Source organism: Amblyomma maculatum, chromosome 5 (assembly GCF_055883805.1).
Source record: "Amblyomma maculatum isolate TAMU_Amacu chromosome 5, ASM5588380v1, whole genome shotgun sequence".
In the NCBI taxonomy this organism is placed as follows: domain Eukaryota; kingdom Metazoa; phylum Arthropoda; class Arachnida; order Ixodida; family Ixodidae; genus Amblyomma; species Amblyomma maculatum.
In genome coordinates this window covers 4,934,466-4,950,445 of record NC_139348.1, presented here as the reverse complement: position 1 = coordinate 4,950,445, position 15,980 = coordinate 4,934,466, and the positions used below count along the sequence as shown (strand labels likewise).

Genomic DNA, 15,980 nt, shown 5'->3' with positions numbered 1-15,980 from the left:
GTGTCGTCAGCGTTTTGAAAGAAAACTCGCGAGCATACCTCCCTCAGGTGGTATCTGGAAGGTATGACAGGGCACAGAATGGTCGCTGCGTTCCGCGTCGTCGAATGCCTTATTTCATTGGTGTTAGCAAAAGGGGCAGCGAAAAGGATTTTAATTTTTACTCTAGAGTCAAGACTGAGCAGTTTGATCAAAGCATCAGTCCTGAACATCATGGGTATTTCAAACCATTCAGTGCAAAATCTTCCTAAACCAGTAAATCATGCGACGGTGCGCTCTTTTAGGTGGATGGTACGGCAAGGCGAACATCATATTGATACAAACTATAGTCGACGACGAAGCGGATACAATGAGTGGTTAGTTGGCGTAGACGATGAAGTGGTTACCGGTTGGCGTAGACGACGAAGTTGGTTCCCTGGAACCGCGCTCAGACCGCTCCTCGGACAGCTCTCGGACTTCGGCAGTCTAGGCTCAGGACGTTGCCTGGATGTTTGACGCAATACTCGTGATTACACGCTTCACGACGGATCTGACGCCGGTCCACCAGGGACTCAGTCGCCACCTCCGCAGACACTCGCCAGAGATTGGGCTCCTTTTCACCCCTACGAGAATGACGCAGCCGCAAGCCCCGAGCCACCTCAACATGGCCACTGATCCCAGGCTCTCAGCTCCGATCCTCTGCCAGCCGGCGCGAACACCACCATCCTTTCACGGTGACGTCTTCGAAGACGCTGAGGATTGGCTGACGACCTTCGAGCGATTGGCTCGGTACAACGGCAGGGACCTGATGGCGTGCGCTCAAATCGGACCTGGCAAAACAGCGGCCTTTATGCTGCCCATCTTGCACACGCTATTTAGCGACAGTGCTCTGGAGAACCCGTCATTTCAAGCGGTGCAGACTCCTCAGGCAGTGATTCTCTCGCCAACGCAGGAGCTGGCCATCCCGATTGCGCAGGACGCGCACAAATACTCCTACGACTCTATCCTGAAGACAGTTCTCATCTACGGAGGCATCTCGGTCCAGCACCAGCTGGCGCAGCTGTCTCGAGGAATCCACATCTTGGTGGCGACCACCGGGCGGCTCAAGGATTTTGTCGAGAAGGGCAAGATCTCGTTCGAGAAACTCCATTTCCAGTTCCTGGACGAACCGGACGGAATGCTGGACATGGGATTTGAGCCAGACATGCGTGCTCTCGTGGGGCACTCGTCGATACCGCCGCGTGGTGAGCGGCGCACCCTCATGTTCTCCTTCACCTTTCCGGAGTCGATCCAGTTTCTGGCGCGAGAGTTTTTGAAGAACTCCATATTTCTCGGAATCCCTGGTGGCGCCAACACTAGAGTCAACCAGCAGGTCTACCAAGTGACCCAATTTGAGAAGCTGCTGGGTATCCCCGAAGAGGAGGGCAGCGATCGGCTGATGTCCCAGAAGGGCCTGAAGGCTACCAGCATTCACGGCGACAGGTACCAGCGGCAGAGGGACGAGGCTCTACTGGAATTCCTGCGTGGAACCTGTCCTGTTATCGTGGCGACAGCCGTGGCTGCTCGTGGCCTGGACGTAAAGGACGTACGGCGTGTGGTGATTTACGACCTGCCGCAGTCTATTGACGAGTACGTGCACCGTGTGGGCCGCACTGGTCGGGTCGGCAACCTCGCAAAGGCATCCACTTCATCGTTTTCGCCAACCAGCCACTGATAGTTTGTATCAATATACGTTTAGAGCACAACGATTAAGGAGATAAATAACTGAAATCGATAAATCAACTTTTTCAGTTTTTCTTTAAGGTTAACATTATGCTGCAAAACTGACGGCCGTCAACAATGAAGGCAATTAAATTTTCTTGACCAGCAGTGAGGCTCTAAATGTCTAATGTCACAAATGCGCTTCTCATAGTTCGCTGATTTCGTTTTCACGGATTGCACGTTTATAAATGGCTTATGTGAGGATGGCATTGCCGCCAAAACCTTGTTAATTTCTTCTACAACATTAGTATACAAATGGCGTCTTTATTTGGTTCAAAATACATGAAACCTATGACATTTAATAGATGTGTAAAGCGTGGAAGCAAACTCCACGCGATTTCAAACGCGTATTTTTGACAATCAATATTCGAACCAAGAAAATTAAAAACAAATGGCTCTCATTTACAGTTTATAATTTTTCAGCATATTTCCCCTTAAAGTCACTAATCACAAAATTCAATGGGCAATCTAAATATGCATTCGTTTACATAATGTCTGCCTTGGTATTTAACTCATCTGCATACACTTACTGAAATATCTCCCAAGATTTCGAAAATGCTAATTTGAATTCGATAATTAGAAGTACCAGTTTGTCCGAATTCAAGTCGTGTGGGTGTGCGTTGTTGTAGCTGAATAGGATAGACATTACACGGCGCTGAGAGAAGCAAGCTTCTCATTTTGAAAGTTTTGGAAGCAAGCTTCTCATTCGTCGGTGCTTTAATTACGGGCCTTCATGACCTCTTGCTTTCCTGCAGCGAGGCGACTGCCAGTCGCAAGACCCCTTGCTACACGTTCCCACGAGTTAAAATCAACTTTTCGAGGCTGCATTCGGCTTTATTGCAATACGTTCATTAAAGTGATCCAGAAGTCCGTAATCAGCATCATCATCAGCCTGGCTATACCCACTGAAGGCGAATGCATCTCTTATATTCCTCCAATTAACTCGGTCCTGTGCTAGCTGCATCCACTTGACCCCTGCGAACTTCTTAACCTCATCCGCCCACCTAACTTTCTGTTGCCCCCTGCTACGCTTTCCTTCCTTTGGCGTCCGGTTTGTTACCCTAAGCGACCATAGGTTAGAATCTCTTCGCACTGCATGTCCTGCCTATGCCCATTTCTTCTTCTTGATTCCCACTAGATTGTCAGTGACTTGAGTTATTTCTCTGACCCACTCTGCACGTTTCCCATCTCTTAAGTTACCCCTGCCATTTTTCTTTCCATAGCCCTCTGCGTTGTCCTCAACTTAAATAGGGCCCTCTTTGTTAGCCTTCCCGTTTCCGCCCCATAGGTTAGTACAGGTAAGATGCAAGTTTTGTGTACTTTCCTCTTGAGCGATACCGGTGAGATTCCAGTCATAATCCTCGAGTGCTTGTAAAATGCGCTCCATCTCAATCTTATTCTGTTGGTTTTATCCTTTTCATGGTTTGGATCTGCGGTTACTACATCTCTTAGTAGACGTATTCGAATACTACTTCCAGTGCTTCGCTACCTAACGTAAACTGCTGTTCCTTCCCGAGGCTCTTGAACATTACCTTAGTCCTCTGCATATTGATTTTCAAGACTACCTTTCTAGTTTTCCTCTCAAAGTCACCAATCATTCTTTGCAGTTCATCTCCTGAGTTACCTAGCAAGGCAATGTCACCAGTAAATCGCAGATTACTGAGGTATTCATCATCTACCCTTATCCCTAACTGCTCCCATTCAAGTCCCTGAATACTTCCTCTAAGCAAGCTGTGAATAGTACTTGGGAGATTGTGTCTCCTTGCCTAACACCTTTCTTTATGGGAATTTTGTTACTTTCTTTATGCCGAACTATGGTTGCTGTGCAGACACTATACATACCTTCCAGCACTTTCACGTACGGCTCGTCTACACCCTGATTTCGCAATGCCTGCATCACCGCCGAGGTTTCTACTTAGTCAAATGCTTTTTTGTAATCAATGAATGCTTTGTGTAAGGGCTGGTTATATTCCGAAAACTTTTCTATCACCTGGTTGATGGTATGGATATGGTCAATAGTACAGCATTGTTTCCGAAACCCTGCTTGATCCTTTGCTTGATTTCAGTCTAAGGTTGTCCTGATTCTATTAGCGATTACCTTCGTAAATACCTTATAAGTAGCAGACAGTAATCTGATTGGTCTGTAATTTTTTAAGTCATTAGCGTCCCCTTTCTTATGAATGAGGATAATGCTTGCGTTCTTGTATGATTCCGGTACCGTCGATGTCACCAGGCACTGCGTATACAGCGTGGCCAGTTTTTCTAGCATGATATCCCCCCCCCCCCCCCCCCCAATCCTTCAACAAATCTACAGTTATCTGATCCTCTCCAGCTGCTTTCCCCCTTTTCATAGTTTCTATTGCTTTCTTAACCTCTGCCTTCGTCACTGGTGGAACGTCTGACTGTTTTCCCCTACCGCGAATCTCATTACGGTCCTGACTACTTTGGCTACTATAGAGATCAGTATAGAACACCTCGGCTACTTTGACTATCTTGTCCATATGACGTTGCCCGCCTTGTCCCTCAGCGCATACATCTAGTTTTTCCCTATTCCCAATTTCTTCTTTACCGCTTTTAGGCTTCCCCCGTTGTTTACAGCGTGCTCAATTTTCTCCATGTTTTACTTTCTTATATCGGCCACTTCGCGCTTATTGATTAATTTTGATATCTCGCCCAGTTCTATCTGGTCTGTTGGAATGGAAGCTTTCACACTCTGGCGTTTCTTAATCAAATCTTTTGTCTCCTTAGACAGCTTACCGGTATCCTCTCTAACTATCCTGCCGCCTGCTTCTACAGCGCACTAGTAATTGTATCTCTGAAATTATTGTGTATTGCTTCTAGGGTAATGTCGCCATCCTCGGTTAGAGCTGAATATCTATTTTGTAGCGAGATCCTGAACCCTTCTGCCCTCCTCCGAACCGCTAATTCGTTGATGGACTTCTTTCTTACTAATCTGCTGCGTTTCTTCTTCAGATTTAGACCAATTCGGGACCTCACCATCCTGTGGTCACTGCAGCGAACTTTCCCGATTACCTCTACATCATGCATAATGGCGGGGGTTGAACACAGTATAAAGTCAATTTCATTTTTAGTCTTCCCGTTTGTACTTTTTCATGTCCATTTCCGGTTCTTCCGTTTGCTGCAGAAGGTATTCATGGTTCTTAAGTTATTACGCTCTCCTTAGAAGTCCGTACTGTTTAAAAAAAAAAGGTCAGAAAAAAGCTGAGAGCGTCATACATGGAAGAATTACTTTTGAAAACGAATTCGGTTTGGTTTATAGTGTTTAACATCCCAAAGCGACTAAGGCTATGAGACGCTGTAGTGAAGAGCACCAGAAAGTTCGACCACCTGGGGTTCTTTCACGTGCACTGACATCGCTCAGCACACGCGCGCCTTTCTTTTCGCATCCAGCAAAGAGCCGCCGCCGCGGCCGGGATTCGGTCCCGCATCCTTGGGCGCAGTAGTCGAGCGCCTTAACCACGTACTGCAACACCACGGAGGGGCTGAAAACGAATTCAATTGCATTACCAATTACTATCCGGAAAGTGGCACAAAAATAATTAAATTACACTTCAAATTACTGATACAAAAATTGATATTGCATTACAGATATTTTAGAAAAGTAACACAACTACTCTCAAATTACTTTCCAGTCTTAATGTGTAAACAAAAACTAAGAAACGGCTTGAACGAAACTGCAGCCAGCCTCGTGATGCACTGAGAGACACATTCTTTCGCCTTCCCTCCAATTCTGTGTCAGACAACCAGGCACCACACTGGCCTAGCAGCAGCAACCTTAGGCGTGCCACAAAGCGCTGCTCAGTGCTAACTCTGAAGAACTCCGTCCTGTCCTAAACCTGCCTCTTCGGCGGCCCTTCAGAGGAGGTCAGTTCTCATTTTCACCCCTTCTCACTGGTCCTTTACGCTGGCCCAAGAATGCCGCGCTTCGTTCCTACTCTCGAGGCCCCAGCCGGGCGTACGTTGATTTGTTTATAAAGAGTAAAGCTGCACTTAGATAAGCAGTTTCGAAAGGAACTAGTAATTTTTCCTACAAAATTATTGAACTAAAGCAATTTATCACATCAGTTACCAGAAAAATAATGAAATTATAGTTATTCAACTGCTGCTATCTCTGCAGAGTGTAGTGTTTCCATTTTTAAAGTTATAAAGGTGTCTTTTATTGAGATTCGTAGTAACAAAATATTTTGGCTTTACCGTTGCGGACTTAGCACTCGGGTTTCGGGGCCTGTGTCTGGCCTGTCCACCTAGCGGGCCGGGCCGGGCAGACCAGAGCTTCTTCGGGTCCGGGCCGGGTCCAGGCTTAGATATAAGTATCGGGCCGGACATGGCCGGGTAACGAAAAAGCCTGCAGGGCCCGGGCCGGCCCCGGGTAAATATTTAAGGCCCGCGCAGTGCTCTAGTTCCTGCGACCGCGACCTTCTCGCTTAATAAAAACACGCCGCCTTCGTACGTATTTCTTACATTTGCCTGTGGTATAGGTATGCAGAGGTTGGGTATACTAGCAAGTTGTGCTACTGTCGCTGCTGTGCGACGAACTAAGAGGTTTCTAACAGCAAACGCGTCTCCAATTCCTCTCCGCCGTCCTTGGCGCTAAAGTGAAGGCGCGCATGTATCGAAGCGGCGCTCGATACCCGCACTTTGAGGTTTATGATTAACGGCCGCGATGATACAAACAGTGCCGGGACACGTTGGTTAGCGTGGTTAACATGTAAACCTGTATGCGTATTCCTAACCGACAGCAGGCGTGGGCACCATTTTGTCGCGCCTGCCTTCCGAACCGTGAATTTACAGCCTACGCTGTGTTCTGGAAGAAAGATGGTTAAAATTGGCCACAAGACTTTATTCAGTGAAATTTAAAAATTCCCCAATTAACCACCACATTTTTAATTCAACAAAAAAAAAAAACAACATTTCGGAGTAGGCCCGGCTGCTTCTTGCAATAAGGCCCGCGTCATGCAGCGCAGCAAGCTGAAAGTTTTCTGCCGGCGACACCGCGGTTAATGTCAGGCTTGTACATGTTTCGCAATTTATTTTCGAAGCCAGAGTCACACTGTGGAAGCACAACAGCCAACAACCAAATAAGTCCGCCAAACAAGCCGCCAACAAGTTTCGGAACCAACTTAATTGTTCCCCAACAGCATGCCACCGCACGAACAGCCGGGAAGCTGAACAGGTTGCTGCAGTGTTACCTCGGTGTGACAGTGTTCGGCAACCAAAACAAGGAGGAAACAGTGTCCGTCAACGCTGTTTGGCCTGTTCGCCAGCCAGGCGAATATCCGGGCAACAACACACCAACCAATGTACTCATATTTGAGCTCATTGACTCATTCCTGTGCATTTCCTACTTGCAGATACTTTTTTTTTTTTAATCTTGCAAACCCATGTTGTGGCGTCTTGCAGGCAGCGCTTGCAGGCGAGCGCTCACGCGGCGGCGGTCATGAGCAGTCGAGCCAGATTGCTCCGGCTGCGCACACCGGCGCTTCGTGGGGATTGCACGTACATGCTGCGATGTACACAATTGTCGAGTACACCATTGTTGCTATAGTACCGAGTGGGCTTGGTGATTAGCAAAGCGGCCTTGCATCTCGGTATATTGTCATTAGAGAGACTTAAATACATTTATTAGCGCCCCTTTCAGTGGTAATTGTCATCGGAACAGCAATGCGTGTTCGTGGACTCCACAAACAATAAAAGAAATCGCAAGATGATTGCCGAGACCGTATGCGGCAAGCAACGACAGTCCGAGTGCGGCTGTGATATGTTTCTGCTTCACCGTTTTTCACTCCGTCCTGACAGACTTAATACCAATGGCGGACTCGCGATTTTGATGACCATTGTACTTCCTCCACCGTACTAAACACTCAAGCCGGGCAGCCCGTACCTCCCGCAAGCCCCCCGCGCCAACGATACCGTGGAGCGCTTCCGCCAGCGCCAGAAGCACGTGCTAAAATCTGTTCTTCACTCAACAAACAAGCCGAAAGCAAAAAAAAAAAAATAATTCTTGTGGATCTCTGACCCATACTGTGTTGTTGATAACTGCAATAAAAACAGGTTTGTCGAAACTAATATAATGGGATCGGCAGTAAGGCAGTTCCACGAGAGACCATTTATTCTAGCGCTGAGCAATTACAAAGCGCCGTCGGATGTGCTTTCGATGCCAAACAATTCAGGCCGAGCGACGACTAGGGAGTAGCGCTCGGCGAGAGTGCCGTCTTCCGCCTTGCAAGAGGAGGCGCCACTTTTCGTAAGCACTGGTATGTGCTACGAAGTTGTCATCTTCGTTATTGGTGCAGCTGGGAGCGGGCGTTTTTCGACGTTCTGCTCAACAATACCTGGTGCAAACAATGATGCTACAACGGGACGGTGATAAGATGACGCTGTGCCGCCGGTCGTACACCAAGGCAGCATAAAAACGTTGACGGATGGCACCTGACACACTACTTCTTTTATGTGCTGTTTTTGAACCGTGGTTTAACTTGAAAGTATACATTGCGAAGCGGAACGGCTCGATCGTATGCTTTTTGCACTAGGTAGCCGGCGGACCACAGACACGCATGCATTCGCCAAGCTCGGTACGCGATAGCTGTTAGCGGCGTACTAACCGCGGTGGCTGTCCGTGCCTTTAATACGAAATGAAAGCAGCGCAACATCGAATATGCATATCCACTGTCGAAAGGAAATACACGACACGAAAAGGGTCGCAATTGACGTTAAACCAATGTGGCGATGACTGAAAAGCATCTTTCGCAATATCTGTATTCCGCGTTTGGTAGCTGCCCGTATGATTCATTCGCTGTGTGTTTGTGCGTACAGTTACCATTGCGATCGTAAAATTTGATTTAAAATACAGGTATCGTGATAGATACAACAAATACGTCCTTGGAGTTAACCTGATGAGTTCGGCCTGCGTTAGCGGAGCGCAGTCGCCTTCGCAGTCGCCCTAGTCGCTATAGTGCTGTTTCCATCAGCTGCCGCCATGCGAAACGGCAATATATGGTTTGCTGGCGCGCTCAAACCAAACATAAATAGCGCCAAGGTGTCGGATAGCTTTCACGAGCATTGCGAAACAGCAATTTTACACTGCCGCATCGCAGCATCAACACGCACAGCACCGCCCAAGATGGCGTCAAGAGGAGCTGGAGCGGACGTACCCGCAGTTTGGCTCATACGGGGCGCCACCACCAAAATTAAGACGGCTGCGCCCAGGCATCGAGATTAAAATCGTCTACAGCTAAAACTATACTGTATTGACTTTTTAATTGACTAAAATTTCTTAATGCTGCCGCAGACGGCGCGCCGATGGTCCGCGTTGCGTTGGTTGTCCGTCGCCGCAGCCGGGACCACGGAGTCGTGAGCCGGCCGTGAAGCGCTGCTTGGTTTGATACAGTTTACATCAGCATAAAAAAACAAAACACATTTACTATACGAAGGACTGCCTGCTGTACTTGTGTAATAGCAGCATGCCTGCACAAAGCGCGGACCTTCGGAAACGGCGCCTTCCGCGGGTGGCGATGATATGCTCTTCTGCCTGCCTACCGTACTCGTGGCTAGATAGTCAGTTTCAGCGGATGGCAAACAGGTCAACGGCTTCAAAATTGTAATACATATTCGTATATTTTCTTTTTTGTTTTTGTCAACGCTTTACAGGGAAGCCTGTCTGAGTAAAATACATTGGATAAGACGTGCGTTTGGCGGCCGCACTTACCGCAGGTAGCCCCGACGACTGCTGCCGGCCGCTAAATAGCATTGGTCGGCGGACCGGATCGTACCGGCGCTTCGTGATGACTGTATGCGCATCTTGCGATTTAAGCAATCATCAACTTCAGTTCACTGTTGTCGATGACCATTTTCATTCGTTCAACTTCGCGAATTTTATCCACAATCAGGAAATTTGTACAAGAGAAAGCAGCGCTCAAGACGGTGCACGAAAGCGGTGCGTCAGTGCGACGCAAACTGAAGCCCACAAACATTTACATGTTGTTAAAATCGAAGGCTCAGCTCCATTCCACGCGGCCGGATGTTCCACACGAGAGGCGACGACGTGGTGGAGGATGAACGCACGGCTAGCTCCTTTGTTGGTAAAACGCGGCGGTACGTGTAAGACAACACTTTTTCGCCGCGTACCACACCACTTCTACGCAACTGCCTACCTGCTACCTATTAACAGGTGCAAGAGCCGTACCTGCTACCTATTAACAGGAAAACAGTCACGTGCAGAATTTTGCAATTTACGCTGTGTGCATTGCATTGGGAAGTTGTTTTTTACGGCTGATATTTTTGCTTTGTACGTCGAAATGTTTTCTCTTTTCGCGTACGTATACTTGTATGTCCTGTTGTGCTGCTCATAAAAGATATGTATATATGCTCGCTGCTCGAAATGTACTAAAAGCCCCTTGCTATGGCCTTGGAAGAATAAATAAATAAATAAATAAATAAATAAATAAATAAATAAATAAATAAATAAATAACTAAATAAATAAATAAATAAATAAATAAATAAATAAATAAATAAATAAATAAATAAATAAATAAATAAATATTCAATACACACGCGCCACGCGCGCCCACACACATGCAGTTTTGCAGTGTGAGCAAAGGGCGCGTAAACGTTCACGTTTGGATTTAAGCAATGAAATTACACAAGATGTTGTGTAACTTTTAGACAGACAATTTTCCGTGACTGTAGTTGTGTCATATACCGGGCGAGTCTTGAGCTGCAAAAGCGGCCGATGTGCTCTAAAGCGCTGCGCAGTGAAGCAGTCATATCTTCGCTTCTTCCGCTGCCGTAGGCCATACCTCACTAGGGGAAGCAGGCGTGTATAGTTCGAAAGTGCACCGCTACCCTGCCTGCCCCTATCCTTTACGTACTGTTAAGGAAAAAAAGAAAAGCAGAAAGCATACGACGAAATGTGGTCTATCTACCGCTTACACCGCGGCGGCACGCATCGCCCGACCTTGGATATCCGTCTTGGATGGCGGAGTGGTTGTGTTGACGGAGAACGCAACCCCGACGAATGGTGTAGCCGCCGCGGACACAGGTGCAGGCCGCTGGCGCCACGACGTCACCTCGCTGCGGCGGCATCTATTGTTGCTGGGCGCGCTCGGGTTACAAGGTGGGACTCCTTCGGCAAACAGCGGGATACACGATGTCTATACACCGCTAAAGAGTCACTGTCTCCGCGCACGGAAACTGCACCTCTGTGGACCTACCAATGCATTCCAGCTCTCATTTCAAGGTATTCATACATCTGCTCATAGTGTTTCGTGTTTAGGTCTGCGCATAAGTCTTGAAATATGAACGCAGCACAAGTTAAAAGTGGCATTGCTTTGGGAAAGCTACAACTTATTTCTAAGGAAGCCTGAAAAAGCGAAGTCTGGAGAAACTGTCTCGTACTGGTTGACTCCAATACCTTGCCACCAGTAGGGCATGTGCAATGCAAAGACTGCAAACGCTTCTTGGCCAATGATGGAGGCAAAACAGGGACATCCCATCTGAGTCGTCACAAATGCAAGTCAACGCCAGAGTTTTCTGCCATTACTTCTTTCTTCAGTGAAAAAAAAAAAAAAAAATAAACAGGTGTTCCTGCCACTGTGAAAGAAAACTTGACATCTTGTCTTCGTTGGTGCGCGAAATACATGAGAACATTCGACGTCGTATGTGAAGATGGATGTTTGAAGGCTGTCTATGAACTGTTCGCTGTCGGTGCGTGGTATAGCAGCGTGTCAGCATAAAATGTGCTTCCACGTAGAGTCCCGTAAGGTTAGTGAAGTGGCACAGCGTGAAGCATTAAAGCCAAGCATCGAAGCTGCAATGGAGGAAGGTCGGTGTTGCTTCGCCGTAGGCTGATGATTATAAGAAGGTTTCGTACATTACTGCAACTGCCCACTACGTCGATGATAGCTGGAAGTTGAAAAGCCTGGTGTTGTTCACAAGCGACGTTCCTCCCGAGGAAAAGGCAGGCGAGAAAATTCGGAAGTGACTTCTTCGCCGGCACACGGAGATTGGTTCTGACGAAGCCCTCTTAAAAAATTCTGTCTTTGCCACTGACCAGGGCGCCAATATTATCAGTGCCCTCCGCCCGTACACAAGAATGAGTTGCAGCGCTCCCATCGTGAACACTGTACTCAGGATGCCTATCTTTCTGAAGATCTACCTGAGCTGCACGCGCAAATGCAGAAAGTGAAGGTTGCCGTCACTTTTATAAAGCAAAGCGGCCTCGTAAGCAAGCTTCCCAGACCGTGTGCCAAGAAGCGAGCACGAGATGGAATGCAAAGCTTGCAATGATAAGATCATTTCTGACTCAATACGAGGACATTTAAACCTTGCTTGAATCGAGAGAGAACTCCCTGATGGAGGATGTCAGCAAGGCCACATTGGCGGACATTGCTGACTTCCTTGAGCCGTTCGAAGAGGCAACCGATAAGCTTGAACAAGACAAGCAGCTAACATTGCCACTTGTTCTTGTTTACTTTATGAAGCTGAAGAAACACCTTGTATCTTCTACAGCCAAATCACAAATGGTCATTCTGAAGAGGAGATCAATGCAGGTGTTTGAAAGTAAAATGCAGCCCGGGGAACTCCTTAAAATTGCAACACTGCAACATTGCAACGCTGCTTGCGAGAAAGTAAGGCAAACGCTTGTGGATATGCCATCACGTTCTGCAGGAGAAAAAACTACCAGCAACCAATCATCATGTGCGAAGCGACGAATGCTGATGGATGAGGTTCAGGAGTGGCACGACACCGTCGAAACTCAAGCTGATGAAGACGAGCTGGGCAGCTACGCGCTGACGCATACAGCAACGGCAACGACGGCGTGCGGCTGTGGTGGAAGACTCAAGCCGAAAAGTTTCCATGCCTTTCTCTCCGGGCCAAAAAGGTTCTGTGCATACCGGTCACAAGTGCCCGTAGCGAAAGGAACGGTAGTGGCGCTGGTTTCATGAACGACGAACGTGCTTGCGGCCAGATGTGCTCTGGACAGCATTTTCCCCATGAGAGACAGAATCTGAGGTCCCTACTTGCCTTTACATACTTTCTTGCCACTCCTTCTCCGCCCACCATAACCTTGAAAGCCTTATTTGTCTTCGGGACATCCATTTTTTATATTATTTCTTTGTCACATCATCTTTCTTTGAGTGTTCAGTTGAACATTACAAGGCGGCCCTTCTTCTTCATCATCATCATCAGCCTGATTATACCCACTGCAGGGCGAAGGCCTCTCCCATATTTCTCCACTTAACCCGGTTCTGTGCTAGCTGCATCCACTTGACCCCTGCGAACTTCTTAATCTCATCCGCCCACCTAACTTTCTGCCGCCCCCTGCTACGCTTTCCTTCCCTTGGAATCCAGTTTGTTACCCTCAGCGACCATCGGTTATCCTCTCTTCGCACTACATGTCCTGCCCATATCCATTTCTTCTTAATTTCCACTAGAATGTCGGTAACTTGAGTTATTTCTCTGACCCACTCTGTACGCTTTCTATCTCTTAATGTTACCCCTACCATTTTTCGTTCCATGGCCCTCTGGGTTGTCCTCAACTTAAGTAGAACTCTCTTGGTTAGCCTCCACGTTTCAGCCCCATAGGTGAGTACAGGCAAGATGCAACTATTGTATACTTTCCTCTTGAGCGATACCGGTAAGCTGCTAGTCATAATCTGCGAGCGCTTGCCAAATGCGCTCCATCCCAATCTTATTCTTCTTGTTATTTCCTTTTCATGGTCCGGATCTGCGGTTACTACCTGTCCTAAGTAGACATATTCGCCTACTACTTCCAGTATTTCGCTACCTAATGTAAACTGCTGTTCCTTCCAGAGGCTGTTGAACATTACCTTAGTCTTCTGCATATTGATTTTCAAGCCTACCTTTCTACTTTTTATGTCTAGGTCATCAATCATTATTTGCAGTTCATCCCACAAGGCGGCCCTTAGCCTCCCTTAGATCCCTAGGTCCTAGGAATGTAATGTCACTAGCGAATCGGATACTACAGAGGCGTTCTTTTTAGAATTTTTCCCATTCCTTCCCAGCCTTAACTTCTCAGTACATCGACTTATTCGCAGCAACATCGCTGGAGAAACCTGGCATCCTTGCTTACAGTTATTTGAACGCGACTGCGTTACGATGCCCCATTTTCTAGTAAACCCGGGTTCGCCAGCGTTTTGAAAGAAAAATCGCGAGCATACCTCCCTAAGGTGGTATCTGGAAGGTATGACGGGGCACAGAATGGTCGCTGGGTTCCGCGTCCTCGAATGCCCTATTTCATCGGTGTTAGCAAAAGGGGCAGCGAAAAGTATTTTAATTTTTACTCTAGAGCCAAGACTGAGCAGTTTGTTCAAAGCATCAATCCTGACATCATGGGTATTTCAAACTATTCATTGCAAAATTTTCTTCCTAAACCAGTAAATCATACGACGGTGTGCTCTTTTGGGTAGATGGTACGGCTGGGCGAACATCATATTATACAAACTATAGTCGACGACGAAGCGGAGACAATCAGTGGCTAGTAGGAGAAGACGATGAAGTCGTTGCTCTTTGGCGTAGACAAACAACGAGGGAGAAGAAGAAGAAGAAGACGAAGTTGGTTGCCTGGAACTGCGTTTAGGCCGCTCCTCGGACCGATCTCGGACTTCTGCAGTCCTCCAGGCTCAGGGCGTCTCCTGGACGTTTGGCGCAATACCCGCGTTTACACTCTTCACGACGCATCTGACTCCGGTCCACCAGGGACTCAGTCGCCGGCTCCGAGGACAGTCGCCGGAGGTTGGGCCACTTTCCACTCCCACGAGGATGACGCAGCCGCAATTTTCGAACCACCTCGACATGGCCACTGATCCCAGGTTTTTTGCTCCGATCCTCTGCCAGCCGCCGCGAACACCACCATCTTTTCACGGCGACGTCTTCGAAGGCGCTGAGGATTGGCTGGCGACCTTCGAGCGAGTGGCTTGATACAACGGCCGGGACCTGAAGGCATGCGCTCAAACCGGATCTGGCAAAACGGCGGCCTTTATGCTGCCCATCTTGCGCACGCTCCTTAGCGACAGTGCTCTGGAGAACCCGTCATTTCAAGCGGTGCAGACTCCTCAGGCAGTTATCCTCTCGCCAACGCGGGAGCTGGCCATCCAGATTGCGCAGGACGCGCACAAATACTCTTACGACTCCATCCTGAAGACAGTTCTGATCTACGGAGGGACCTCGGTCTAGCACCAGCTGGCGCAGCTGTCTCGGGGATGCCGCATCTTGGTCGCGATCACCGGGCGGCTCAAGGATTTTGTCGAGAAGGGCAAGATCTCGTTCGAGAAACTCCGTTTCCAGGTGCTCGACGAAGCGGACCGAATGCTGAACATGGGATTTGAGCCAGGCGTGCGTGCTATCGTGGGGCACTCGTCGATGCCGCCGCGTGGTGAGCGGCGCATCCTGATGTTCTCCGCCACCTTTCTGAAGTCGATCCAGTTGCTGGCGCGAGAGTTTTTGAACACCTCCATATTTCTCAAAGTCGGAATCCTTGGTGGCGCCAACTCTGACGTCAAGCAGCAGGTCTACCTAGTGACCCAATTCGAGAAGCTGCTCGCTATCCTAGGGGAGGAGGGCAGAGACCGGGTGATGTCCCAGAAGGGCCTGAAGACTACCAGCATTCACGTCGAGAGGTACCAGCGCCAGAGGGAGGAGGCTCTGCTGGAATTCCGGCGTGGAACCAGTCCGGTAATCGTGGCGACAGCCGTGGCCGCTCGCGGCCTGGACATAAAAGGATGTGCGGCATGTAGTGAATTACGACGTGCCGCAGTCTATTGACGAGTATGTGCACCGTGTGGGCCGCACTGGCCGGGTCGGCAACCTCGGAAAGACATCCACTACATCGTTTGCGCCAACTAGCCCCTAATAGTTTGTATCAATATACGGTTAGATCTCAACGTATAAGGATATAAATAACAGGTATTGATGTATCAGCTTTTTCAGTTTTTATTTAGGGTTAACATTATGCTGCAAAACTGACGGCCGTCAACACTGAAGGCAATTAAATTTTCTTGACCGGCAGTGAGTCTCAAAATGTCTAATGTCTCAAATGCACATCTCATAGTTCGCTGATTTCGTTTTCACTGATTGTACGTTTATAAACGGCTTGTGTGAGGATGGCATTGCCGCGAAAACCTTGTTAATTTCTTCCAGAACATTAGTATACAAATGGCGTCTTTATTTGATTCAAAATACATGAAACCTATGACCATTTATA

General features: G+C 48.0%; 1 protein-coding gene and 1 pseudogene across 1 annotated transcript; both read left to right on the top strand.

Annotated features, from left to right (window-relative positions):
* Positions 1–607: 607 nt before the first annotated feature.
* On the top strand, positions 608–1,690 carry LOC146187649 (ATP-dependent RNA helicase vasa-like). Its single transcript, XM_084603433.1, has one exon. It carries the CDS (start codon positions 608–610, stop codon positions 1,688–1,690), a length of 1,083 nt encoding a protein of 360 aa, XP_084459559.1.
* A 13,008-nt stretch (positions 1,691–14,698) lies between these two features.
* Positions 14,699–15,629, top strand: LOC146187648 (ATP-dependent RNA helicase vasa-like; annotated as a pseudogene).
* Positions 15,630–15,980: the final 351 nt, after the last annotated feature.